The sequence below is a fragment of the Rhagoletis zephyria genome, unplaced genomic scaffold (genome assembly GCF_001687245.7).
Source record: "Rhagoletis zephyria isolate East Lansing unplaced genomic scaffold, Rhagoletis_zephyria_1.1 Rzeph_scaffold_00033, whole genome shotgun sequence".
Taxonomy (NCBI): domain Eukaryota; kingdom Metazoa; phylum Arthropoda; class Insecta; order Diptera; family Tephritidae; genus Rhagoletis; species Rhagoletis zephyria.
Genome location: NW_016157117.1, coordinates 444458 through 471000, shown reverse-complemented (window position 1 = coordinate 471000; position 26543 = coordinate 444458). Strand labels below are relative to the sequence as shown.

The window sequence follows — 26543 nt, the reverse complement described above, 5'->3', positions numbered from 1 at the left end:
TTCGCTCCCTCTCTCTCTTTTTCGCTCTCTCTTCTGAATGCATTTTGTTGCCATTCATGCGCGCGTTAACTGAGAGCCATTTTGTGTAAACGGAAAAAGGATATGAATGGAGCTTGCATGTCCTTGTGGAAATATTGAGTAAGGATATAAAAGAAAAAAACAATAACAATAAATACAAAATTTATTACAATTTCCCCAGAGCGTGCTCTCCTTCTTTAGCTGTCGTATTTCTGTCAGCAGCAGTCAGTGTTTAGAATATATTTCATTGCTTTCGTGAGTTAATGATGGACGAAGCTATCAATTTGATGTGTCTGGTTGCGTAGAATTCTATAAATACATTTTTAGGCTAAAATTAATTGAAGTTGTAAACGATACTAAATTTGCTGCAACGTGGAAAGCGACTCACTCCTCATAGTCTGTTTAGTTAAGGGAATAGAATAGATAGAATAGAGAGGTTGGGAGTTCTATCCGGATTTTATGAATATCCAGATACTCGAATATGTGTTTAAAAAAATCCGAATAGTAACCGGCTAGCCGGATAATAAAAAGAATGGATATTAAGCGAAAATTCGAATATCCGGATAGCAAAATGAACGGATATTAACCGGCTATCGGGATAACAAGATGAACGGATATTAAGCTGATTTCGGATAGTAAAATGAACGGATATTAACCGGCTATCCGGTTAACAAAATGAACGGATATCCGAATATCCGGATAGGAAAATGAACGTATATAAACCGGATTTCTGGACATTAACCGGATAACAAAATATAACGGATATTAACCGAATATCCGAATTTAATCCGTGCACGAGTATCTGAACGGACATCCGATTACACGGATAGTCTGAACAGAAACTCCTTGCGAGTTTTCCCTTTTTTCCTTTCCTTCTATCATGAATAAAAATTCCCAGAGGATGTTTTCTATTAAATGGCGAAGTTGAGCAGTCAAAACAGTCAAACAGCTCTTGCGAAGTTCGAATTTTCTCCTCCAAAATTTTCGGGGAAAATGCTACTCCCTGGAAGTTAATTATGTGAGGATTTCTTTATCGGGAGAAACAAATTCCGGGGGAACAAACTCCCTGGGAGTATTAAGAATTGGGCTGAATAAGCTGAATTGGTGGTTAGTTAGTAGCGGTTATACCTAGCCTACTTTTAGAGTGGTTTTCACAATGAAAATTTAATGCAAATATATATAAAAGTCGTGCACTGTTTTTGGCCGATTTTGTGGGAGCTCCGTTTGGCCTTATCTACCGAAGGATGCGGGCTAAAACAGCTTCGACTCCTCGCCACTCTGTCCTCGCGTCTTATCGGACCCGAAGCTGTTTTAGCCGGCAATTCACATTGCGTCCTTCGATAGATAAGGCCAAACGTCGAGTGACCAGGTGCCGATTCTCCAAATTAAAGTCCTTTAAACGAGAGTCCCAGGGACCTCCAAGAAGCTCCCGCGAGCAACAGCTAACCTCCCCACACTGTTCTACCACCCGCTCTAACTCGCGTGTTAGAGCCAACCAGCAGCTCTTGGTTACCCACACAATATGCTCCGTGTGCCAGAACAGGGCTCGAATCGTAAAAGCCGTTCACAGATCGAAAACCATACGAAAGAAATTATGTGATACGTCAGTCGTATAAGCTCCGAAAATGTGTTTTTGCGTGACGAGTAATACGATATCGTATGTGACGATTCGGGTCCAGAGTATACCGGAATGTGGCATCAGTGAAATACAACTCCTGCCGTGGCTGGTTCCACTTCCGCCTATGCTCTGGCCTGCGCACCACATGCGGGTGGACAACAAGCTACCGCGCCCTCTGCGGCTACCGTGCCCTCTCAGGCACAAGCGCAACTGCAGCTACACACCACTAGGCAGCAACAGCAACTCCGGCGGCCACAACAGGCCCATGGTAGACCCCACACTTCTCTTACCCCACAGCAAGATCGAAGAAATTGTGTTAGCCGACGTAAAATCGTAGACCGTGTCACCTGACACGACCTATTTTATTTGATTCTCGTGTTAACGAAAACTCACCACCGCATGTCGGTGACATTATCCGTTGCTCGTCTCCCTCTCTATCAATAGCAAGTTTGAATGTTGATACGGACGGCAGTTTCGGAAGGCCGCTCCGTCGGTGCTGGTTGAGCCATTAATGAGTCTGCACGGCATCTTAATAGTTGCGATCCAACGATGTTGCGCTGCATACAATGTGCTCTGTAAAGATCGCGAGCGAGATAATGGTGGAAGACTAGCGTGTGGCGCGTTCATTTGGGTTCGTTCATAAAAAAGTCTATAGATAGCTTTAAATTAAAAAGCTTCTCCAACTTGGTATGTACATACAAACGTTCTAGTCGTAACTGATTTATAGGCACCGGTGGCATGCTTTTAAAAGCTTTTCATTCTTTCGAGACCGGCACAAAATGGATTAAAGCTCATCACTGGTTTACATATATCAGCGACGCTCAGAGAGAGCTTTTCACTTTGTACGCGTCCCGCTAGCGCTATTTTGAGCTTCTTTGGTTTGTATCGGTGGTGGGCTTGCCTGCGGGCAAAGCTCTTTCATGCGTTCAATACTAAATTTATACAAAGCTTGAAAGAGCTTTGCCAGCGGGCAAGCTGGTGCTCACCACCAATATAGATGGGCACAGAGTAAAAGTTCTCACTAGACAACACTGATGTAGGGGTTATCAAGTCCAAGTCGTATCAAACTTTGGATACTTACTTATTCTTTTTAACCAACTCGGAAATTAAAATGTTTAACCCAGACTAAAACCGAAACACATACCTATGTGTGTAGGTAATTGTTGTTGCGTTTTTGTCACGGATATTTAGCTCTGCCTAGATCAGGTAATCTTTAAATCGCTGTCCTCAAGAACATCGAACGTGAAGCCAAGGAAAGGTGCTGTTTCCAGAAGAGCGAGCAAAGCAAAAGCGATGTAAGTTGATTGCACTGGATTGTATTTTGGCCAAGGACTATCACTACAATAACAGCTTTCACACTGATCTTCTCAAGATGAATATTGATTGTTGATGGCCTTTCTGTACAACTTCGGCTCCACTGGTTGTTTGATGAAGTCCTAGGTCTCATTCGTACGTTCGTAGATATGGCTCCAGGCTTATCTGGCAGCTTCTGCTTCAAGCAAATGCCTATTCTCTTAATGGAAGTAGTATTTACATATCACTTTGCAAAATGGTGTTCAGGTGCGGCTTGGACATCTACCTTGTACACTACCAAACACGCATCTTTGTTTTTGCCCAAGTGTTGCTCGCGAGATTAATCAACAGTAGGGAGTAGTCATTACCCTACGAGACCCCTCATTTATATCTTTTGTGGATCAATATTTGATCTCGGGGAAAATAACTGTCGATTGTCGACCATGCAGACGATAGCCGGCCATATTTTGAGTTATTGAGGACGAAAGAATGCCACGATGGAGTGTCACAACTTTTCAACAAATCCAACGTTACTAAGGCAGATGTCTCGCAGGCGCTGTTGTGGTTAAGGTCACAAATGATATGACTGAGTGCTTATGGTGTGGCAATGACCTGGACCATGCTGATGATCGGCTGGAGCATGTGTAGCACGGGTGTAACAAGGCCTCAACTGCATTCATTGCTAATGAAATTCGATTTATCAGTTGATAAGACTGACTGAAGAGACTTTTGTTGACAGAAATCATGATGGTGCCGAACCCCATTTTCACAGAATTTTCTGTCGGGGGAATTGGCTTTTACCTTCCGCATGGCCATCTGGACTTTGAAAATAAGAGATGAAATTTTTTTAGTAGTTTGAGCAACCCATGTACACGCGACGCTGGGCTTTACCCAGCGCAGAATGCAATATGATCTTCCCACGGCGACAGCCGATTCCGCGTACCGGAATGACTCAAGCGCTATTGTTGCGGCGATCCAACACTTTTTGGATCGACGAACACTTCCAATCTATAATTACCTCGTTATAAACACTTACTTGGTATGGTGAGGATGCCTTGAAAACTGATACAACATTTTTTCTTTACTTTCTGCCGTCTATTTCTGACGCTAATCCGCTAATTTTGGATATGGTCCGTTACCAGGGGAGCTACTCTGTAATGCGATGCAAAAGCGAAATGCGATGCGACAGGCTATCGCCACAGCGTATTACTTACGATGTATTTGCCTATCGCATCGCATTTCTCTTTCGCATCGCATTACAGAGTAGCCCCCCAGGTTAAAACTAAAATGAAATATGAGAAATACAAAATTCATAGTCTTTATAATATTGTCCGATAATTTATTTGTATTACTTCATTAGAGTTTCACTTGCTGTTGTTTACTGTTTAGTTTCCTATATTGTTTACTTCTGTTTTGTTCTGAATTCCGGATCGTTATGTATGTGTGTGTGTGTGTGTGTGTGTGTGTTTGTGTGTTTGTAGGTGTTATTGCTAAACATTATTTGTTTTATTTTATCTATATTTTAGTATTAATATTGTATGTAGGTATGTATGCATTCTTGTTAGTTTCCTTTTTTTTTTTTTATTACCATATAGTTTAACATATTTGCATAAACTGCTTTTATTTATTACTTATTTTCGCCATTCTTTTTCATATACTTTTACTTTAACCTGTTTTATCTTTTACAATTAAAACTAATATTATGTGCGAATCAAATACAAAAACAAAACAAAAATACACACTAAATACGCTTGCGCGTAAATTTTTCGATAAATTTAATTTTTAACTACATATTAATAATAAACTGAAATTTGAAAGGTATGTGGAAAGATTCAAACAATCGTACTTCCACGGCGCGCCGCATGTGCTCCTTCTGCTTCATTTTAAAGGCAAATAGGTCGGCGCTTAGATTTGCTTTAGCTAAATTATACACGAATAAGTCGTTTATTTGTTTGTTGTTTGCAAGAATTTAATTTTAATATGTATTTTGTTTTTTTTTTTCACACTAATTTATGTACGTACCAACGTATGTAATAGTTGATTTCATCAAATTATCTACAATTAATTAATCTTCAAACGAGAATCTAACAGCTCGTCGCGGCACATTCAGCGTGACAACGATTTATTTGGAATCCAATAAATATTACACTATCATAACAAACAATATTGCTGGTACACTGCTGGTAGTGTTTGTTTTTTAATTTCTTTTAAATATAATTTAAATTATTTATGTAGGTATGGAGTTACTTATCAAGAGTTATTGATTAATTGCGCACTTGTCGCAATATATTAAATATCTGCTATGTATGTACCTATATGCACATGTGCCAATCTCCAATCTGGTTGATAGTATGTGTTTATATTATTTAAATATCATAACTGTTGATATTTCAATGTTGCTGCTTTGTTTAAAATCAGTCCATGTACCATTGTGTTCGTTTTTACTTCTTATTTCTGCAATTAAAAACATTTTATTAGTTGTGTGTTCCAAGACATTTCCAATACACACAATACACACCTGATAGCCCTGTCCATAATGTTGTTGATACGCGTCTCTGAATAGCCTGGAACTAATTTGTGAATTATTTCTTTGAGGAACAAATCACTGACGCCTGGACTGCTACGCTCAGCTAATTCAAGTACTGACTTCAAGTCGCCAATGTCCGTTACGTTTGAATTTTTGCTTGAATTGGCATACTTTCGTTGAATCTGCAAAATTCCATTTACAGATATAAAATAAAAAATATAAATAAATAAAATCACTCAAGCGTGCTCCGCTGCGCACTTACATCCGTCAGAACTGGAAAGAGGAAATTGTTCAGACATGCGCTATTCGTTTGCATCACACGGTTGCCGCCGCCGCCCATTTTATGATTGGAATTACTGGACGCCACCGATGTAGCCGAGGCAGACGCTGCGGACTGCTCTAAAGTAACACCATACGAGGAGCGCTCGCCATGCGTGCTATTCGACAACGCTGCATTGCCATTGTAATTGCCACTACTCGAGCTAAGCATTGGCGTTGAGTTAGATGACGCGCCGGACGCATGCATACTACGCCGCTGCGCGCGCGCATCTTCCTCTCGCAGTTGGTCTTCGCTTTTGGCATGCTCAATGAGCTAGAAGAAATAATTCGTTGTATATATATATTAAGTGTTACAACGATTTGCACAACTTTGCACCTACCGATGAACGCCGCTGATCGTGCTCTTCGTCGAGCGAGGCGGAACGGCTCTGCCTTAGGTTCGATTTCGACGACTCCTGGAAGACCGCATTGCTGCTGCTGCTATTGCTGATCTTCTTCATACCTTCCGCAGCATTTGGCGAATTGTTACCACTCGAGGATGAGAGTAGTTCTTGGCTGCCAGATGTTTGTTTCTGTGTTGGACTAAGCGGTTGATGCGCTATATTAGAGCTGGACGAGCGTATAATACCAGCCGCTGCCGCTGTGTGTTTGTAATGATTTAAGTTACTATCACGTGGCGAAGCTGCGGACGAAGATGTTGTAGCTGATAGAGCAGATGGCATACCTGGCGGACTACCCGCCATATTATCGTGCAGTTGCTGATGCTGTTGCTGTAGCGATGTGGATGAGGGTGATGACGCCACCGTAGTTGCACCGCTACCCGGATAGTGTTTGTTGATTGCATTAATTGCAATCGGCGTTGCTCCACTGCTTTGTGATAATTTCTGTGGCATTTTTAGGTGTTCCATATCTTTAAAGCTGCTGCTGTTAGCAACCGATTCCGCGCGTGCTGCATTATTGATACTGAGTCCTTTAACGGTCATAATCCAAGGTTCGTCATTATTGCCACCAGGCTTCGATTCATCACTGCGAAAATAAATTACATTCACTAATCTGCAAGCTGTAAATGGACATTAATCATATTTACGAATCTGAATTTTCTGATTCCGTTTCACTTTCGTCGCCCTTCTGGAGTTTCCATTTTTTGTAGCGATCGATTAAGTCGATAAGGTACGAGTTCTTCTTGGCTTTCTTGATAAAAGGATATTTTAATAGTTCCTTGGCTGTCGGTCTCTATAAAAACCGAAGAAAATACATTAATTTGAATGATTTTCAAAAATCTATATGGCTACTTTTTTAAACTGAAAAGCAATGCGTTAAGCTCGGAAATCTCAAATTTTTTACTAAACCTTCAAAATGCATTTGAAAAATATTTTACATTACATTATATTTTGTGATTTTTTTGTTTATCACGTCTATACGAAGCACATTAATATAACATTCATTCAACTCACATTTTCAGGATCCTTATTAAGGCACGCTTCCACAAAATCTTTAAAAGATTTCGTATAATTTCCTGTTAATTGCGGAGGATTATTTTTCGGTATCAAAAACAATACCCTCATTGGATGCAGCTCCGAATTGGGTGGTTCACCCTTTGCCAACTCAATGGCTGTGATGCCCAGCGACCAAATGTCCGCTTTTGAATCGTACATGGACTGTTTTATCACTTCGGGTGCCATCCAAAATGGCGTACCTACGAATGTATTACGCTTCGACGTTGTATTTGTTAACTGTCCGGCCACACCGAAATCTGCTAACTTCACATCACCCATTTCGCTTAGTAATACATTGGCCGCTTTGATGTCTCGATGCAGTTTACGCTCCGAATGTAGATAGTCCAGACCCTTCAATACTTCACGCAATATAATTGCTATGTGCATTTCCTCGAAAGAACCAGCTTTCATAAGATCCAGGGCCGAACCGCCACCTAAATATTCCATTATTATCCATAGCTTTGTTCCCTGGTGAAGGAAAATTAAGATTCAATGTTTTTTTTAAAGACTTAATTAATCAATATTATAACACAGATAGTACATTGATTTGAATAAATATAAATAAGGCTGATTTTTCCTATTTTCAAGCAAATAATTTGATTTGGTTATGCCTAAAATATTTCGGCGAAGGGAGATATTGGGTTCTTTTCAAACAGGTTGCAGCTCATAAATAAGCAAAATAATTTAGTGGAAGCTGTTTAATTCAACTAATTTTATGATTCGCTTGCAAAATTAGGTGGCTGCTGTGGTGTAGTGGTTAGCAGAGCGCGCTTCCGCTCCGCAATGCCTGGGTTCAAGCCCTGGTCAAAGCAACATTGCAAAAAAAAAATATAGAAAAAAGTTGTTTTTTTTTTAAACAGTGGTCGCCCCTCGGCAGGCAATGGCAAACCCTCCTAGTGTATTTCTGTCTTGAAAAACAGCATCAAAAATGCAATCGCCGGTCGGAGTCGGCGTAAAACTGTAGGCCACAAATCGGAGAAGAAGCTCGGCCAAACACTAACATTTGTGTAAGCGCCAATCTATTATTATTATTTTTGGAAAAGTACAATATTATGTCCTTATTTTTAGGTTAGGGATGGTTGTATTTAGCATTTTCAAGGCTGCTCAATATTGGTTGATCATGAAATGAATTGTGGAGTAGTAGAGTTTGAAATTAACGCGTTGTTTTTAACACCAAAATTGTTATATCGATCTTGTAAACGCCAGTTTTAAAGTTCCGCACAGTGATTTGTGGTGGGCATTGATAAATGAACTAAGTACATATTCTTTCGATACTTGGTTCAGCACATCCTTAAAACCCAGGCAATGTTCTTCAGAAGATCTTTAGATGATTGGAAGAAAATCGAGACGAAAAATGCGTTCTTTTCTGAGTATTACAATGCCAGTTTGTAGCCATTAGATACCAAAAAGCGACTCCAGTGGAGCTATTCGGAAATAAGTAGTTGCCGACGTGGCTTGCCATAGCGATACCATATTTGCCGCTAACTTGTTTGAGATTAACCCCGATAATCAGATCTTATTTCAATCACCTATCTACTCTTCCGGAGAAACCCGTACAGGTACCTACATAAATACCAGTTAGTATTCAAATTTCATGTTTTCGAGTTTTTCAATTCACTTTACAATTTCACAAAGGATTTTTTTCTGTATTTTTTTTCGAAATCTTGTTCGAATTTCGCTCACATTCACTTACCTTTAGATACGATCCGTAGTATTTTGTAACGAATGGCGAGTCACATTGTGACAGTACCATAATTTCCTGTTGTATATCTTCGATCTCATCTTCCGCTTCTTCTAAATCAATTATTTTTATAGCCACGACCTAAAAAATCGTTGAAAATTTGTTAAGTTAAAAGTAAAGTTGAATGAAAATGCTGCGTACAAACCTGCTGCGATCGATTGTCGATGCCTTTGAATACTTCGCCGAAGGAACCTTTACCGATTCTTTCTTGCTTCGTGAAAATTAGCTCAGGATCGACTTTCTGCAAAAATATAATTAAGATAAAAAAAAATTGTTTAAAAGTTATTTTAATAAGGATTTCTCAAGACTCGGAAAAACTATCATCTCGTTTAGTATGAGATCAGTATTTATAGACTGGATTTTTTACTGAGGGCAAAAGTTGCGTTCATCGCCATGAACTTGAGTGGAAGCAAAAGTCTAACCTCGAAAAGCTCTCCGATGTGTGATAAAAATCACTAATGGCCGCCGTTCGTGAGATGAGGGTATTTTTTTTTTTTTTTAAGACAAGACGAAAAGGTGTGGTGAGGAAAAATTATGTAGATTCCATAAAGAAGTTGGTACGATGAGGGCTAGTGTGCTATTTGCTTTGCTTTGCGCTTTATGACTCCTCTTGGCTTCGTACCATTAAACCAATATTCCTAACGCTCAGGACCCGAATCGCACCATCGCGATTTTGAACGCAACTCGAATCGATGTTTGATTTTGAGATCACGGCATTCGATAACGAATGCACTTCTTCGTTAATTTAAATTGCATTGGGGAGCAAAGTAACACCAGCTTTGGTTAAAATCATGATACAAAAAAGAAGGTAGTTTCATTACTACTATTTTTTGATTATAAATCACATTTTTGACATTTCTCCAGATGTAAACATTAAGCATAGCTTTGCCACATTGAAATTGTTTGAGAGGGGAGATTTTCTTTAAATATTTGGGATCTAATAAAAGAGTAAAATTTGCATAAAAAAATTGCAAGTCGATGTGTTCGATAATCAAATTTGAACGTTTTTCTCAAGCGTTTAAAAGATGCTTTGAATAATATCGATGTGCAGAGATGAAGAAATAAAATAAAATCCAGTTTTGAAACATTTATTTATTAAAAAACTTGTTTTCATTTTATTTTAAACAAAATAAATATACTTACATATCAAACCTCTTTTTTTTTAATAGTCCAAAAAAGACGTATTGTTATAAAAAGGAGCCAAAATTCTGAATTCTCCCGAAGTGAAGTATCTAGAAGTAATTCTGTATACAAAACTATCGAGGAAATCTAACGTGGAACACAAAACCTCTAAAGAATTGGCAGCATTTTGGCAATGTAAACAGGTATGGTGGAGCAGATTCTCAATCAAGAGCGTTGGAAGTCTGCTTGCAAAACTTCAAAGTGTGCCGTACGGAAGCTTTTTTTCTACAACACGTGGCGCTGCTCTGGATGCACTGCTGCACTTACTGTCACTTTGTTTCTTCACACGTAGGGAAGCCTTAAAGGCCGGTATAACAGTGAGTGGGGCGAGGTGGAGGGGAATGAGTTTACATGTCTGCGGTAACAGACAAGCTGCAATTAAAGCATTGGGCTGCCCTCTAACTACTTACTTCCAAACTCTGGGTGCCAGTTCAATCGGGAGTACCTCCTATCGTCCATAACCATATTATCTTTCATATTATGAAGCACCGAAATGAAAGCCTTACTGGGGCTAACGTTTGCAAAGCACATCCAAATCATTTTCGGTGATTGGCTTTAGAATAAACGAGTTTAATAATAACTAGTTTTTGCGGTGGACAACATATTTAGCGGTCTTTTGTATCAAAGAAAAAGTTGGTTGGTTTTTTTTTTTCAAATATGGCGATGTACGAATTTCCATTTGTATCATGGTTAAAATCAATCAACAAATAAGTAAAATAAATATTACAACACTGTGGATGTCAAACGAACGAGGTTTAAAATCGATTTATTTTGAAAATACTTTTGAAGACGGTTGCCACTTGTTAAAAAAATTTAAATAAGAGGTTTAAGAAAGCGTTATTTCAAATTTATTTTTGCAGGGGATTGCCACCTGTTCAGAAATGAACAAGGTAAAAAAGTAAATTAAATACAATTTCTATAAGGGTATTACAGAAGAGAGGTTGAAGTAAGCTTTATCTCGAATAGGAAATTCAAAAACAAAGTTAATTAACAAGCTAATGAAAAAATTGTTTTTGGGTATCAAGGGAAAGGATCGAAAATATTTTTAAAGGGTATTATTGTCACCTGTTTAGAAATTCAAAATCAATTTAATTAAAAACTTTAATGATATATTTTTATACGGGTGTCAAACGAGAATAATTTAAGCATGCTCCACTTCGAAAATATTTTTAAGAGGGTTGCCAGCTGTTTATAAATTCAAAACCATTTTAATTAACAGGTAAAAAAAGTATTTCAATATGGGAATCAAACGTGGGTTTTAAGAAAGCTTTATTTCGAAAATATTTGAAGGGGGTTGCCACCTGTTAGCAAATTCAAACTCAAACTCAACAAGTTGAATTAAATGCATATCGCACGTTTAATAATATAGAGATGTATGCCAAAATTTACGTTTTTAGAGATTTGATAATACAGTTAATAAGTGAAGAGAAGAATATGTTTAGCCTAACAGATGACTAAGCTTCCCAAAAATGGGAAAGATATGTGTCTTTCCATCTGTCTTTTGGTATACTAACTGTACGAATTGATCAAACTTTGATGGCGTTTTCCAACAAAATTTAAATTTTGAATTAAGTCGGTATAACAGAGTACGGTGCAGCCAAAAGCTAGTAACTTCATAATTACTCACGTCTTTTTTAATTTTTAGTTTAGATTTTGATATAATTTTTTATTTTTTTGCAAAATTTGGTTTTTTCATTTAATGTATTTTGTCATGACATCAACGATATGAGCATGTAAAAAATGTTTCAACGCATTTTACTTACTAGCTTCCGCTTATGTCATTGGTATTTTATCACAATATAAGTAAGACGATAAATGCTTGAGCCTGCTAGGTAGCCAGGCCAGTTATGTAGGCAGTCGATCTGCAGCACAACCCAGACGAAACAAAGTCTTATCAATAACGGCCTCGACTTTTGCCATGCCAGCTGCGGAATTAGTCGGCATAGTAAAGCACCTGCCCCAAAAGAATCGCTGCTACAACGAGTATGTATACTAAAATCTATATATGAGGTAATGACTAACATGAAATTACGCGCATTTACAACATTTCATTATTGACATGTTTACATTCATACAATGGCGTATAGATAACATTAATAAAGTACAGAGAGAACACTTTTATTGCCTAGGCATTTCCAACGCGCGCGCATTTAGGGTGACAACCAAGTTTTATGTATTATGGGGGCGACTAATTATCGCGTACACAAAACGTGAATCTTTCCACAGCGCCAAATGATCACACTTTTGTTATATGTATGAGATCACTCTATTGTTTGTGCTTCGTTGGTGTTTACTAATTAACTATTTTTATTAATTTACTTTTGGTCGAAAACAAAGTGATAAAGAATTGCTGCAACAGAAATCAAATATATGGAAGTTATCGAAAAGGTGTTCTTAAACGCTCGAAAAAGTTTAACTTCTACCTAATTGGGAATTTTCGCTTAATGCGTAATGACAGAAAAATGCGTTTATGAATTTTTGCGCTGGTGCTTTTGGTTATACCAGGTGAAAACAATCGCACTTGACAGTGATTTGTGTTTTTGGCATTGGCAATATGGTGTGTTGGTGGTGATCATCAGCTCGAAATTCATAATTTCTTTACAAAGCACGTACGCGTACATACAACGCACTGTCCGATTTGGCTCTTTAGCGTATGCAAACAAAAATATGTACGTAAATACGCATACATATGTGCATACATAACAAATACTCATTGTTGCGTGAGTTTCAATATAAGAAAATTCAACAGGAAGGAATATTCTTTTGGAGTTGGATCCTTTGTTCGCAAAAGTGTCGTTGGTATACAAATAAAAATAAAAAAAAAACTACAAAGGGGAAAAAAACTATTAAAAAATGAAGATATTTGCAAGAGCTCTTTGTTAAAGTATAACATTTATATTAACTTAAGCAAGGACTGAAAATAACCGTTCAATATAAAGATTTTTATTTTTGGATCGTAATTTTTTGATTTTTATTTTTTCTTAGCAGGAATTTTGTGATTTTTATTTTTTTCGTTCATTTTTAACCGTTTAAATGTTTTGTAATACTGGAGTTTAGTCTTTAAGGCAAAACTGTGTGCGTTTTAGCGAAAGTGGGAAATATTTCGATATTCGACAGTTTTTTACAACAATAACAATAAAATAAAATTTAACTTTGTTCACTTTGTTGCGGCATTGTATATTTTCATTTAATTTTCGTAAAAAGCTGTTTGTTGCCATTTGACATTTAACATTTCGGACGGACAATATTATTTAACACCGTTCACGCTTTTGTGCAAAACAAAGCGCTAATATTTGCCCTACACATTTTCGCATCAAAGAGTGAACTCTAGTAATGTACATTTTACATTGTAAAAAATTAAATCCGAAAATAGCGGTTTAATTACCGAAAAAAATGAAAATTAAAAATAACGATAAGAAATGACCTAAAAAAATAAAAATCCAAAAATAACGATTATTTTTGATTATTCTTGAAATTATGGTCCTGATTTTTTCGATAAAATCGTTATTTTATTTTTTTTATTAGGAAATTTCGTTTTTTTTTGTGATTTTTATATTTTCGTTCATGTTATTATAGTTTTTTTTTTCAGATTTCAGAGCTCTATAATATAGAAAAACACCTGGCGTTTTGTCCCTAAACGTCACAATTTGTTTACAGTGTATTGAAGTTTTCCTAATTCGGTCTCCAGTAGATCTAAATTATTTGAAAAATCTCGTATGAAACTACTGGTAATTTCTTTTCTTCCAAAAAATGTTGCCCTTCCACCCAGGGCTGCCAACTTGGCCCAAACTGTGCCATTTTTGGCCCTATATTTACATCAACTGGCTCTTAATTTTTCAATTTGGCACTTTGCAATTGCACCTTTATATTTGGCACATTTTGACTGTTTTTATCCTCTAAGGATAGGTGGCAGTATTTCGGAATATTGTTGTTTTAAGCAACCATTTGATTTTCAACACACAAACAGTCTTCGCGTATTGCGACACCGCGTCATTGTTGGCAGTCATAGCTTTGAAGTAGTAAAGGACTTTGTTTACCCAGGACCCAGCATAAACACCACCAATAATGTCAGTCTGGAGATAAAGCGAAGACTAACTCTGGCCAACAGGTGCTCCTTTTAGCTCGGTAGGTAATTAAAAAGCAGAGCCCTCTCTCGACGAACGAAAATCACGCTGTACATATCTCTCATTATGCCCGTCCTCAAAGGACATTGAATGTGACTTTCTTTTGCCTTTATTTTTGAATCGAATACGAAAAGAAACGAAAACACCATACATTTACAATTAATCTGATCTTTTAGGGGTCTGTAGTAAAATTTAATGGCGCATTATTTTGTGGAACATTTTAACCCAGTATTGCCTACCCATGTGCGTCGTTTTGACCCTTGTTTGGATCAAATCTAGTAATTGGAGAGCATGCAGTATCTTGAGGTTCACGTTACCCTGACCTACTTACTATGAATTTATCTACACATCAATATCTCTTTACTTCGTCAATACAGCACGTTTCCTGAGACGACCCATAGTTTCTTTCTGTAACAGCTGCCTAGGTTCACGAGCTTATTAAATACTTTCGTAAAGCATTATTGCAAGGAAATAATTCTTGCCTATCTATAGTCGTAGTATCGTAAACCAGCACCAATAAAGGTTTTTTATGGCTTCTAGGGACTGTACTCAACCTCCGGTAAGTTTCTATTTTGATGGCCGCCGCAGTAGACTCAAAGCGGAAACTTTTTGCTGAGCATATGCCGCGGGCATAAGGGCCTGACAGTGCCAAGTGTGGCGTTCGAACAATTGTTTACCCCTTTTTTTTTACTTTGTTTCTAGAGACGCAGACGACCTTATTCCTAAAATTTACAGGTTATTTACATCGAGCCTGATTTACCGCTGCCACGATGTAAAAATACATAACGTTTCTTGCAGTGCAGAAGGAGATGAAACCTTGGAAACGCTTAATTTTGAAACATTACCGATGACTGACGAACACTCAAATCATTCGCAGTCCACATGGCTTTAAGTGTTACGTGGTGGTGGAGTTTTCTGTGTCTACACAATTGGTTTGTTCACTGCTTAAAGCGTGCTCTGCGGGCAGATGATATGAGTACCTGAAGGGAGTAATAAGACCCCAACATCGAAGATCTCGACGACATTACTTGATCGATTGTTACAAAACATTAGCATGACATAAGGCCCATGGTCTATCAGAAAAAAGTCTTTTGCTCATCCGTACAAAGCATCTGCGTTTAATCTGTCTTTTTGTTTATTAAACATTAACTAATTTATATTTAAGATATGTACATACGTATACGTCGCTGTTATTTAGGAGATCACAACATCTCGCGGGTTCGATTCAAACTGAAGTCTAGAAAGTAGTCGGATGAGCATATCAGAAGGTGGAGGGTCTCTACCCAATAAACACAAAAACGAGCGTGGCATCGTATCGAATTCGAGACGAACTCGAGAAAATAAATTTCTCGAATATATTTTCTGGGCTACTTTCGAATTCGAGGCGAGCTCGAGTAAATCAGTTTTCTCGAAAGATTTTTTTTTTGTATTCTTAAACGCTATTGTTTATTTAAGTTTATGGAATAAATATTTCAGCTGCATTTCAATTAACATTCAAAGATAGATATTTAGATAAATTTAGTGGATGAAGTCATCCAAGAAATTCTACCAATATAGCGCCGATCGACTAAAGAAAAAATTAATCGAATTACAAGAATAAGTATAATAAAGATTAGTGCTTATTTATGTTGTTAAAAATTAAATACGGATTTACATTTATAATAAACTGATTAATAACTCATAATTTCGAACATTTTTTATAAAACTTTTGTCGAAAAAATTACAATCTCAAACTACCAGCGAGCTGAAATCTTGAATGGAAAAATCAATAATTCTCGTGACGCCAACGATTCGAAAAAAAAATATTATAGAATCTCCAACGATTCGAAAAATTAAAATATAGAATCTCCAACGATTAGAAAAATTAAATATTCTCGAGACGCCAGCAATTCGAAGAAAAAAAATTTCTCGAATCGCCAATGATTCGAAAAACCAGTAATACTCGATTCGCTAACGATAGGCGACTCTCCTACGAATTCGAATTCGCCGATCTATCGCCGCGAAGTATCGTCTCGATAGTTCTATCAGAGAGAATGAGCTCGTCTCGAGTTCGAGGCGAATTCGTTGTGTTTAGTGGGTGGGATATTTTGTTTAAAAGTATGTAGTTGATTTTTTTACTCAGTCAAAAGTTAATTTTGCTTTGAAAATAGAAATTCAGGCGCCATTTTTGCCATATTTAACTTTTTTATTTCCGAAATGGGAAAATTGCAGAGCAGGCTCCTTAAAAAGGTTGTGGTGGTTAAGGTGATTCATGCATAAGTTATCCTTACTGTGCGAATTGTGTTGCTCTTCTTCGTTCCGTTGTTAAAACTGACCATCACTCAGAGATACTAATCATTCGCAAACTAGTTGGTTTTTAAGGGCATTAAAAAGTGGTTCATATACAGACCGATTCTGAACAAAAACTCCCTGGAAGTTTTTTCTATTTTCCCTCTCCTCCTATTATGAGTAAAAATTCCCTGAGGATTTTTTATATTAAATGGCGGAGTTGAGCTGTCAAAAAAGTGTCAAACAGCTCTTGCGAAGTTCGAATTTTCTCCTCTAAAATTTTTTGGGAAATGCTACTCCCTCGGAGTTAATTATTGGAGGATTTCTTTCTCGGGAGAAACAAATTCCCGAAGAACAAACTCCCAGGGAGTATTCAGAATTGGACTGATAGTGTTCCAAGACCGTGAAATCTTAACAAACTATGGCAAAGTACGTATTGATGCCAAAGGCAGGATCTACTAAGTGTTTGGTGTGATTCGAAAGGTCTAACTAAGTACATACATATGTACCTCGTAATGAACTGCTCGAAACTGGTTAAGCGATTGATTCGATTCTCTATAGCCAACAACTAATGCGATTGAACAGGCGCACTGTGGTCGGAGAGGTCATGTTTTGCCGAAAAATTAGAAGGACTGTTTAGATTTTAATACAAATTTAGGATCATAGTATTTTTGTCATGCTAAATACGAATATGCCATACAATTTATAGTTTGGCAGCTGTCAAATCTAGTGTCAATTTCGCAAAAAATAAGAAAGTATTTTTAAAAATGACACTGATTAGGTTTTTAAACACAATAAAGACGAATTTTAATTAAAATTATAACGAAACTTAGATTATTGACAGTTGACAGCTGTCAAATCAACTGTCATTTGCCCTAAAAAGTAGGAAGAAATTTGTTAAATTGCCACTGTTTAGGACAGGCTAGTCAGAATTTTACATCAAATTGAGTCGACAGCTATCAAATGGACTGCCAATTTTTTTTTTTTGAATGTCACTTATAGGTGTTTATACACGATGGTCACGAATTTCATGTCAAATTAAAATTTTGTCAGCTGTCAAATAAGAATAAGAATGGCTTTGTTTCCGGCTAACTTATCAAATATAAATTTTTTTGCATAAAACATGCCCTCTCCGACCACTGTGATCAAAACAAACGACTCAAATTGAGCAATAGGAAAGCAGTGCCAAGCATCACGGCTATGCTGGACCTTACACATCTTTAGCGACTGCAAAAATTTAGAGATTGTGAATGGGTAGTTTGACGCATAGTCCGGGATCTTGGTCGAACAAACTACAATTTATTTCGGCCTTTTCAAAAGAGGCTTGTGTAAATCAGTTGCTTCAGTTTCACGTCTACTAGAAATTATACAGCGCCGGAATTTTGGTTTTACCAGTTAAATATGTACATACGTGGCAAAAGGTTATCGATCAAAGCGGCACACATATTTTTAACCGACTTCCAAAAAAGGAGGAGGTTATCAGTTCGTCGGAATATTTTTTTTTTTTTTTTTTTTTTATGTAATTCTTCTTTTTGCAACGGAAAGGTAGTGTCTTAGAGGTGGTCCCATACTAATTTGGTTTACATCCGATCATTGGATCATAAAATATATAGATATATATATATTTTTTTTAAGTCGGTTTTTTTTTGCTAAAAATTACTTGTTATGTTAATATCCCCGAATGCCTGCATCGAACAAAGAAATTAAACTACTGAATAGTTAAATATGTAGTTTTAAATACCCTTCGTTTTATCAGCGGCTCATACATCATTCGGTTATCATAGATAAAATATACTGAAAATTTGAAGTTATTTATCACTACATACTTTATTTATCCAAAGCTTTACCGTTAAGACTAGCGTGATAAACAAAAATGTGTATGCCTATGTACATACGTACATTTGAATGTATATAAAAGTGTAAAAATAATTGAATGCCCAAAAGAGAAATATAGCAAATCCATTATTAAGACCACAAGTTTGGTGCACAAATTGGTATTAGGTATTGGTGCTTGGCGTTGGCCAATATTGGAGAACCAACAAACGAGCGGCGGTGCAAAATAAAATTACTTCCGCAGCAATACACTTATGGCATGAAAAATTGTGCCAACAACTGCCAACAGTGGTGTTGCTGTTATTGCTATTGGCTATATTGCCCAGAAAGAAAACTACATATTTCTCACAAAACATGCCACCACTTAAGTGGTCGAAACGGCGAGCGCATGCAGCTGCCAAAAGCGTGTGAGGAAATGGACAAGAGCAATGTGCGGGTATTTTGCCGCCAGCACCACCATCACCGCCTTAGCCATATAAACAGGTGTTCGACACAACAACACGAGCACTCGAGTTTTCGATTTTCTACACTTTTGAGTCGCTCAAAAATGCAATTGGAAAAGAAAAAAAAAATAGAAAATAGGAAATCAATGGTGTGGCATAAAATGGGAAGCATCAAGTGCTTCTCTCTTCTTGCATACCAATTCGCTGGGGCTTTGCCGCAAATTTGCACGACGCGCTGACGATTTTCCACTAGTTGCCACCGCCGCCGCCGCCGCTGCCGCCTGCGCATGCTTTGTGTAGTGTTGCTGCTGTTGATGTGACTTGTGTTGTTGCAATTGCAGTTGCTGTCGCATTGCTGCCACATTTTGCGCGCTCTCACCAAAATAGAAACTCTCACTGCGTCCAAGCGCCATGGCTGCTGATGTTGCTGTTGGCGTTACTGGCGGCGGTGGAGAATCCAAAACGGCGCTATATGGGCGTGATCGATACTGTTCGTACATGGAGACGGGACGCGGGCGTGGCTGTACGGATATGACACCGCTATGATGATCCAATTTGTTGTTGCTATTGCTGTTGCTACTGTTGTTGTTGTTGCTGTTGTTGCTGCTGTTATGCCGATAATTCACATGTAAACTTATCTTCGATTCAGCAATGGCATCTTGTAGTATGGCCTGCGGGGAAGCGAAACGATCGCGCTGCAATTGGGACATTTGCTTTGAGGTTGCACCGCTGCCAGGTGTTGCGCCATCGTTGTAATGTGATTGATGTGTATGCTGTTGTGGTTGTTGTTGTTGCTGGTGCTGGTGATGATGATGATGATTCGAATTAAATTGTGTTGATGCGCTGCGTTGTATGCCGCCTCCACCAGCACCAGAATTAGCATTGCCACTCCCGGCATTGTTTGTAATATCAACGTTGACGTGAGTGCTGCGCCACATTCCTACAGTATTTGTCTTGACTTGCTGCTGTGGTTGTTGTTGGTTTTAATGTTGCCGTATGTATTTATCTTACTACCGCGAATTAAATGTTTATTTTTCCGTCTTGTTTGACTATGATGACGACACCGCGCACAAATGTTATTGCCTGTACTGTTTTTGGGCAGCTGAAGTGTGCGATTCGACGTTCCAGTGGCAATGGCACATCAATGAAAGCAATGTACTATTTTTATACATACATACATTATACATATCAGTGTACACAAATGATTGATATTTGTTTTTTATCTTTGGTTTAATTATTGTGTCATCTTTCATATGCTGCATTGTATGTATGTACATAAATACGTAGTAAAAAATATTTGGTAATATTAGACACAATTTTTTACTCATTACTATGTTCCACCGCGTATCGAGCGCGTACATTTATTGGCACAGACATAAGGAACGTACACAGTGATTTAACCCGCTGGCGGGAATTTTAATTAAGATTTTTTTGCTTGTTTTTATTTACTTGATTAAAAATTTGTTTGGCTGAACGCATACATACATACGTTAGGGTGCATCACTCTCCAAACCCCAAAAAAAAAATCGGTATTGTTTTTCTCTCGGAAATATAAAATTTATTCGGGCTTATGCCGAATTCCATGTGAACAAAGATTCCCAAAAAATTCCTATAAAACTGCTTACTCAAAAATGTTCTAAAGATTCAGATTAAAAAGTTGAAATTTTGATTAAAATTTGTGGACTTTTCCGAAATTTTATATAAAGTTTGAAACTGTGACTGATATGTTTTTGGGTAAAGCTTGAACGATATTTTTATAGAAAAATAATTTTAAAAAATTAGTTCGAAAAACATTACGAATATTACAAAAAAAAATCAACACGTGGTGAATTGTTTGAGTCACTGTATTTTCAAATTGGCCCAGCTCACGTAAATCCATATATTTCCAAAATATTTTGACAGAAGTCTTAACATTTTATAAATCCGGTGGGAAAAACGGACTTTTTTTTTGGTGAGGCACCCTAAAGTCATATGTACTTAAGACAGTAGGAACACTATTATATTAGGAATTGCAGAAAGTAAAAACTCAACTATTTTTATTTAAAAAATTTCATTTTTGCATTAAATTTTCTCGGGAGGAATACTTTTAATAATCGCTTTTTTTCAATAATTTAATGCAGCCGATTTCATTATTTTTGACTTAAATTCTAATTATGTGGCTCTAAGTTCTGTTACAATGTAGGAACACCAAAAGGACACAAAAAAGCGCAGAGACACGTAAATTTAATTTTGGGTCGTAGATTATGGATCTTTGTATCGTTATTCTAGATAAAGACATTTTCCACAGATATTTTCAATTTTAGTCTGCATTTATTTCCTGTTAAAGTTTTTTTTTTTTTCATAAAAATTAAAATATTTTTGGAAAATTAGTTGTTTTAGAAAAACAGAATACAGATCACTCGTTACACCCACTTTCGAATGCCGCGATACGGGTCCAGATTCGAAATCTACGATTCAAAGTTAAGTCTACGTTTTTCGGGGTTTTTTCATGTTACATCAAAACTGGAGATCAAGGCGAATTCATATAAGATGATGTTGTTTTATCAGCTGTGAATGGTGCGTGACTGTTAAAATTTTGTATTTTGCAAGCGAGTGTGTGAAACGTGAGAGTATTTGTATTTTGTTTCCCTCTCCTTGCTTCAGGGCAGAATAGCTGAAATTTGACAATGGCCCACTAAAAGCAAAAACAAAATACATATACTTTTTGTATTTGTAGAATCCATGATACTGCCTTATATGAATTCGCATTGCTTGAAATTTTCCCCTAGTTTTATTAAAATTCGGTTTTTTAATAATTTTTAGTTTCATTTACATATTTAATTTAGCTTTTATTTTGCTTCATTTTTGTGCACATTATTTAATTTTTATACCCGAGCGCACTTGTGCACAAGGGTATTATAACTTTGTTCACATAACGGTTGTTTGTNTATTTTTTAATTTCTAACTTGTTTAATTTTTGATTTTCGTGGACATATGTATTTTTTTTTGCTTGTAACCTTTTTTATATGCGACTTTATTTTCTCTTTTTGGATTTTAAATTAAAATTTTGGTACAGTTTGCTCATTTTTTTATGTCACATATATTTTTTATACGAAAAATTTTAATTTTTGTTCTCGAATTTTCACTGTTAATTTTTGAATTAACATTTTTTCTATTTTTTTTCTATTCACAAATGTGTAGAGTTCCTACTAGGCATTGAATTGGAAAAGCTTTTTGTATATATGGCATTAATGATTTATTTTTTAATAAACAACCAAACTTTGTCATTAAATCTTCATAATTTAATGGAATTTTAAAAGAATATAGTTTTGGTTTTTGTTTATTTTTGATGATTCTTTTACTTTGTTCTACGATTAGATACTTTCAATATTTTTTTGTAAATTCTTTTTTTTTTTACTTTTTAATTTCTTAATTTCTATTTTCTTAACATTCCTATATTAATGATAACTAAAACCTCGTGGAGCTAAAACTTCAAGGAAAGTAATATTTTCATCGACTGCTTGAAGCTACTCTTAGGGCGATTAGCGAACTTCAAAACATCCTCAGTCTATATAAATATTTTTTGGTTCATATATGAACGTTGCTTGGGAAAGGCCATTAAAAAGACCGATAAGTGTTAACATAAACGTATTTACTTTTATATGGTGTTTAATTTAAATTGCCAATATCTGATTGTAAGGTATGGGAAGGGGCTGAGAAAGAGATTACTCTAGTGAAACACAACTCAGTATTATTGTTTTAGTTCAGGGAAATGGTTTTCGAAAGACGCAATATCTACTTGTCCAATAGAAACAGAACCCGTCCATGCCTTAAGGAAACATACTTTAAAATGCAGAGATAGGCCCTAGGAGGCTGTATAAGGAGAAGGCATAGGGACTATGACAGACATTTTAGGAAGCTAAACCTAAAAGAGATTTAGCTAGAGAGCTAATCAGGCTACCGAAAACAGACTTTACGAAAGTATCTGGTATTCCTACAGCTCTCTCCTATTGCATTTATGTACTTCTGGAATGTGATGCAGCCTTAAGAAGACATATGTAGAGATATGTATGTCTAGAGGTAAACTCTGCCTGTCCTTCTTCTAAGTACTCTATAGCTCCTTTTTATTTCTGCTAGAAATACAAGTCAAGTCGTTTTTACGTGGCGGATCCCAAGCCCAGCGCACAACTCAATGTTTGCCTTGTCACATTAACTCGTGTCTAAAAGAGTGTTCGGTTGCTACCTAGAGAATACTGAGTGTTAAGACTGGAAGTCGTGAGCTGCACCCTAGTGAATTAACAATTGAACCATGAGCTGTACGAGCAGATCCAAATACAGCGGCTATGCTGGCTTGGTCATGTCGTACCAATGGACACAAATGATCCAGATCTTAAATTATATTTACAATGCGGATCACGTTGCTGGTAGCAGAGGTATGCAAATACTTCCCTCCTCTGTGATGGAAAGATCAAGTGGAGGAGTACTGGAATTCGCTGGGCATTTGCGACAAAAAAAATAAATTTCAAAATTTCAAGGCAAAAAATTCATCAAAAGAACGCTCAATTGAAAATATTTTTTTAATCAAGTTTTTAAAACCGGTTTGCAGCTCGCAATAAACAAATGCACGTATATTTCTTTCTTCAAGAAAATTCTCTGCTACGTTAAAGTACTTTTTCCAATAACAGAAATAATCAAAAATATTTCTTGTGATTTTTCTTAAGATTTGAATTTTAAGCATAAGGGAATAAACATCGCTCTTCCCATATTATTTCAATATAACTCAATATTAAGTTTTTTGATATACTTATTTATGTGCACTGCCCTTGCAAATTTAAAAGTAAAATCAAAGCCCAAAAAAGGAGTATCTACTCGTATTTAAGCGAAATGTGTTATATATATCTTTATTTTTTATTTATTTTTTATTTGTTTTTATTTTTTATTTTAATTTTTTCTCAGCCTTAGGTTTTTAATTTATTTTTCTTCACTTTTTAGTCGCATAGATTTCTCTGTTTAGGTATGTTTAGGTTCCTTTTTTCATTTTTTTTTTGCTTTTTTTCGTCTAGTTTAGAACCATTTAACTTTTTCTGCGTTTTTCAGTCGCATAGATTACTTTGTTTTATGTTATTTTGCGTTATGTTATGTTCTTTTTTTATATTATTTTTTGCATTTTATAGTCGTCTAGGTTAAAATCATTGTGTACCGTATGACCGTATGCAGTTTTTTCATTGTTTCTTAGTTGTATGAATTTAGGGTGCGGTAGCGGTAATGGCAGTGTCAGCAGTACATTGCCGTAGTGCCACCAAATCACGGCCAGAACCGCGCACCACTGCTACAACAAAACAACACATATCATGTGTAATGCATGGGTATATTTGTATAAGCTGGGTATGTATGAATGCTTGTAACTGTTGTACTCGACGTATGTAAAGTATAATTCCGCCACGTACGGTGGTTCTTGGCAAAATGATGGCGCGACACACTTTATGCAAACAACGTCCACAATACTTGGTAATATTCATTGGCTTTGTTGGTCAGCCAGCTGAGTTAATTGAAATATATATATATATATATGTACATATGTTTGTTAGTTCATGTGTACTATATACACGGATATTTGTATATACTTTTGGTCACTTTGTTGTTTGTTTGTTGGTTGGTTAGTTGCTTGGTTGGTTGCTTAGTTGGCCTGTTGGGTCGTTCTTTCGACGCTACGGAATGCGCTTTAAACTTGGCTTGCTTGGCGCTTTCAAAAATGCAGTATATGTAAAAAAACAAAATAACGTAAACTAATGCCAAAAAAAAAAAAATTTGAGAAAATACCACACTAAACACCGCATTGTTCAAAGTCATACCTAAACGTAATTTGTACCGCGCGCGCGCGTACCGCTCCGATAGACATTAGCGAACGTATGAACGAGTACTGACTGAAAAAAGTTAAATGACAAAATACAAAAACGCAATAGAAAAGCTGAGCTCAGCATAACTAAACTAAACTGAGCTCTGAGGCACATCAACAACACCAACAAACTCACATACAACTAAACACACGCGTTTAAAATTACTTCGTCTAAAAACACAAACGGGAATATTGCGCTTAGACAATCGCCGTCGATCCAAACGAGGCGAGGTGTTGGGCCAAATGGAAAATCAACGGCGAAAATAAATTTTTAAAAATAATACTAGTATGTACATACAATGAACACTACTATATATATACATATGTATGTATGTATGCATGCACATATATGTATTGATGTAAGTATCTATGTGAAATAGAATATGAACGCCAAAAGAATTCGTAATCAAAACACTTTGAATTATTTTCTAAAACCCGGCAGGAGCACAATGCGCGATCAACCAATTGAGTTTACACGAAGCGCATAGAGCGACTAACTAAGCCAAGAAGCAACAGGCTAGGGTAACACCGCGTTGTAGGCAAGATCGAGCACTCTAGTGGATGGATCGCCGTAGTAGTTTGTAGTCGTTCTCGTTGTTTTGTAGATACCCGCCGCTGCCAGACAAGAGAGACAACCAAAGCGATGAGCCAACAAAAATAAACTGAAACCCATTGACGGCGGCGCAATGGCGGTTGATTGCGAGAACGTACGACAAAATCCAGTGTTAACTTGGTCGGACGGCCGGTTTGTCGGTTAGCCATTGGTAGTGGTGGTACTGCTGCCGCCACTCTTGGCTAATGTTCACTGTGTACAATTTTAATGTACGTAGTACTGTTAGCAGCACCGCCAACAATACGTTTACAACGCGATAAGCAGCAATAGGAAAAGCCACCGCAATGGCAGCAGCAGCACCGCCACCAGCTACCAGTGGTAACAACTGTAAGCCCCATCACAAAAACAACAAAGCCAAAAGAGAGTGAGCCGACAGAAGTGTTGTTAACACCAGCTCAGTGTTGCCACAGATGGGCTTCTTCTACCAAAACTGGTAGGTTTATTTCCATTTGGTAGGTTGGTAGCATAGATTGGATTTTGATAGGTTCCACAATAAAAATAATTATGTGAAAAATAGAAAATATGTATCTCCAAACATTTTAGCAACCCTGTTGCTTATTGTGCTTGATATGCCTATAAGTTAATTTAAATTGAACTGAGCGTGTCAATAAACCCACTGAAGACCACCATTGTTCCATTAACCCAAAGAAGGAAAGTCAACTTCATTAGACCCACCTCGGTAGGGACAGAAATTGAGTCTAGGGATATCTATGGACAAATGGCTCAATTGAACTTCACATCTCTCGAATGTTACCGACTACAAGTGCGTTTTATACCTGTCGGAAACTTCAAGGTAAGATTTGGGGAATATCACCCAAGCTAACGTATAGGTCTTTCAATACGGTAGTATGCGGCACTGGCGTGGTGGTATACCGACGGATCGAAGATGGACGACGGGAGTACTGTGGCAGGCGTACTTGGACCAAGATTCCAAGAAAGTCTGCCAATGGGCACATAGCCAACGATATTCAAGGCAGAAGTCTTCGCAATCGTAGTTCGTGTTCGCAAATGTCTTCATAGAAGAGCAAATGTGGCCAGAATAAATATTACGTCGGATGGTCAGCGTTAAAGCACTTAGACTATTGTGAAATGGCATCAAGGCTTGAGTGTGAATTGAAAAAAAAAAAAAACTTAAAAAATTGTTGGTAGGTTTTGGTGGGTTTTGGTAGGAAAAAAATTTGTCCGTGGCAATACTGCACCAGCTACATACACATCCTATCCCAATAAACATTG

General features: G+C 37.0%; 1 protein-coding gene across 3 annotated transcripts; it reads right to left on the bottom strand.

Moving 5' to 3' along the window:
• Positions 1 to 4242: 4242 nt before the first annotated feature.
• GckIII (Germinal centre kinase III) lies at positions 4243 to 25394 on the bottom strand. Of its 3 annotated transcripts, none has more exons than XM_017618352.1 (10): positions 25113 to 25394; positions 19020 to 19980; positions 9118 to 9213; positions 8925 to 9053; positions 7190 to 7699; positions 6823 to 6968; positions 6116 to 6761; positions 5719 to 6048; positions 5448 to 5638; positions 4243 to 5383 (listed from the first exon to the last, which is right to left on the bottom strand). In XM_017618352.1, the coding sequence occupies exons 2-10, from the start codon at positions 19758 to 19760 to the stop codon at positions 5371 to 5373; spliced, it is 2802 nt and encodes a 933-aa protein (XP_017473841.1). In that variant the 5' UTR covers positions 19761 to 19980; positions 25113 to 25394; the 3' UTR covers positions 4243 to 5370. The 3 variants fall into 3 exon arrangements, with proteins under 3 accessions (XP_017473841.1, XP_017473850.1, XP_017473832.1); XM_017618361.1 differs by lacking the exon at positions 25113 to 25394 and adding an exon at positions 24216 to 24399 and having other exon boundaries at positions 19020 to 20078; XM_017618343.1 differs by lacking the exon at positions 25113 to 25394 and having other exon boundaries at positions 19020 to 20284.
• Positions 25395 to 26543: the final 1149 nt, after the last annotated feature.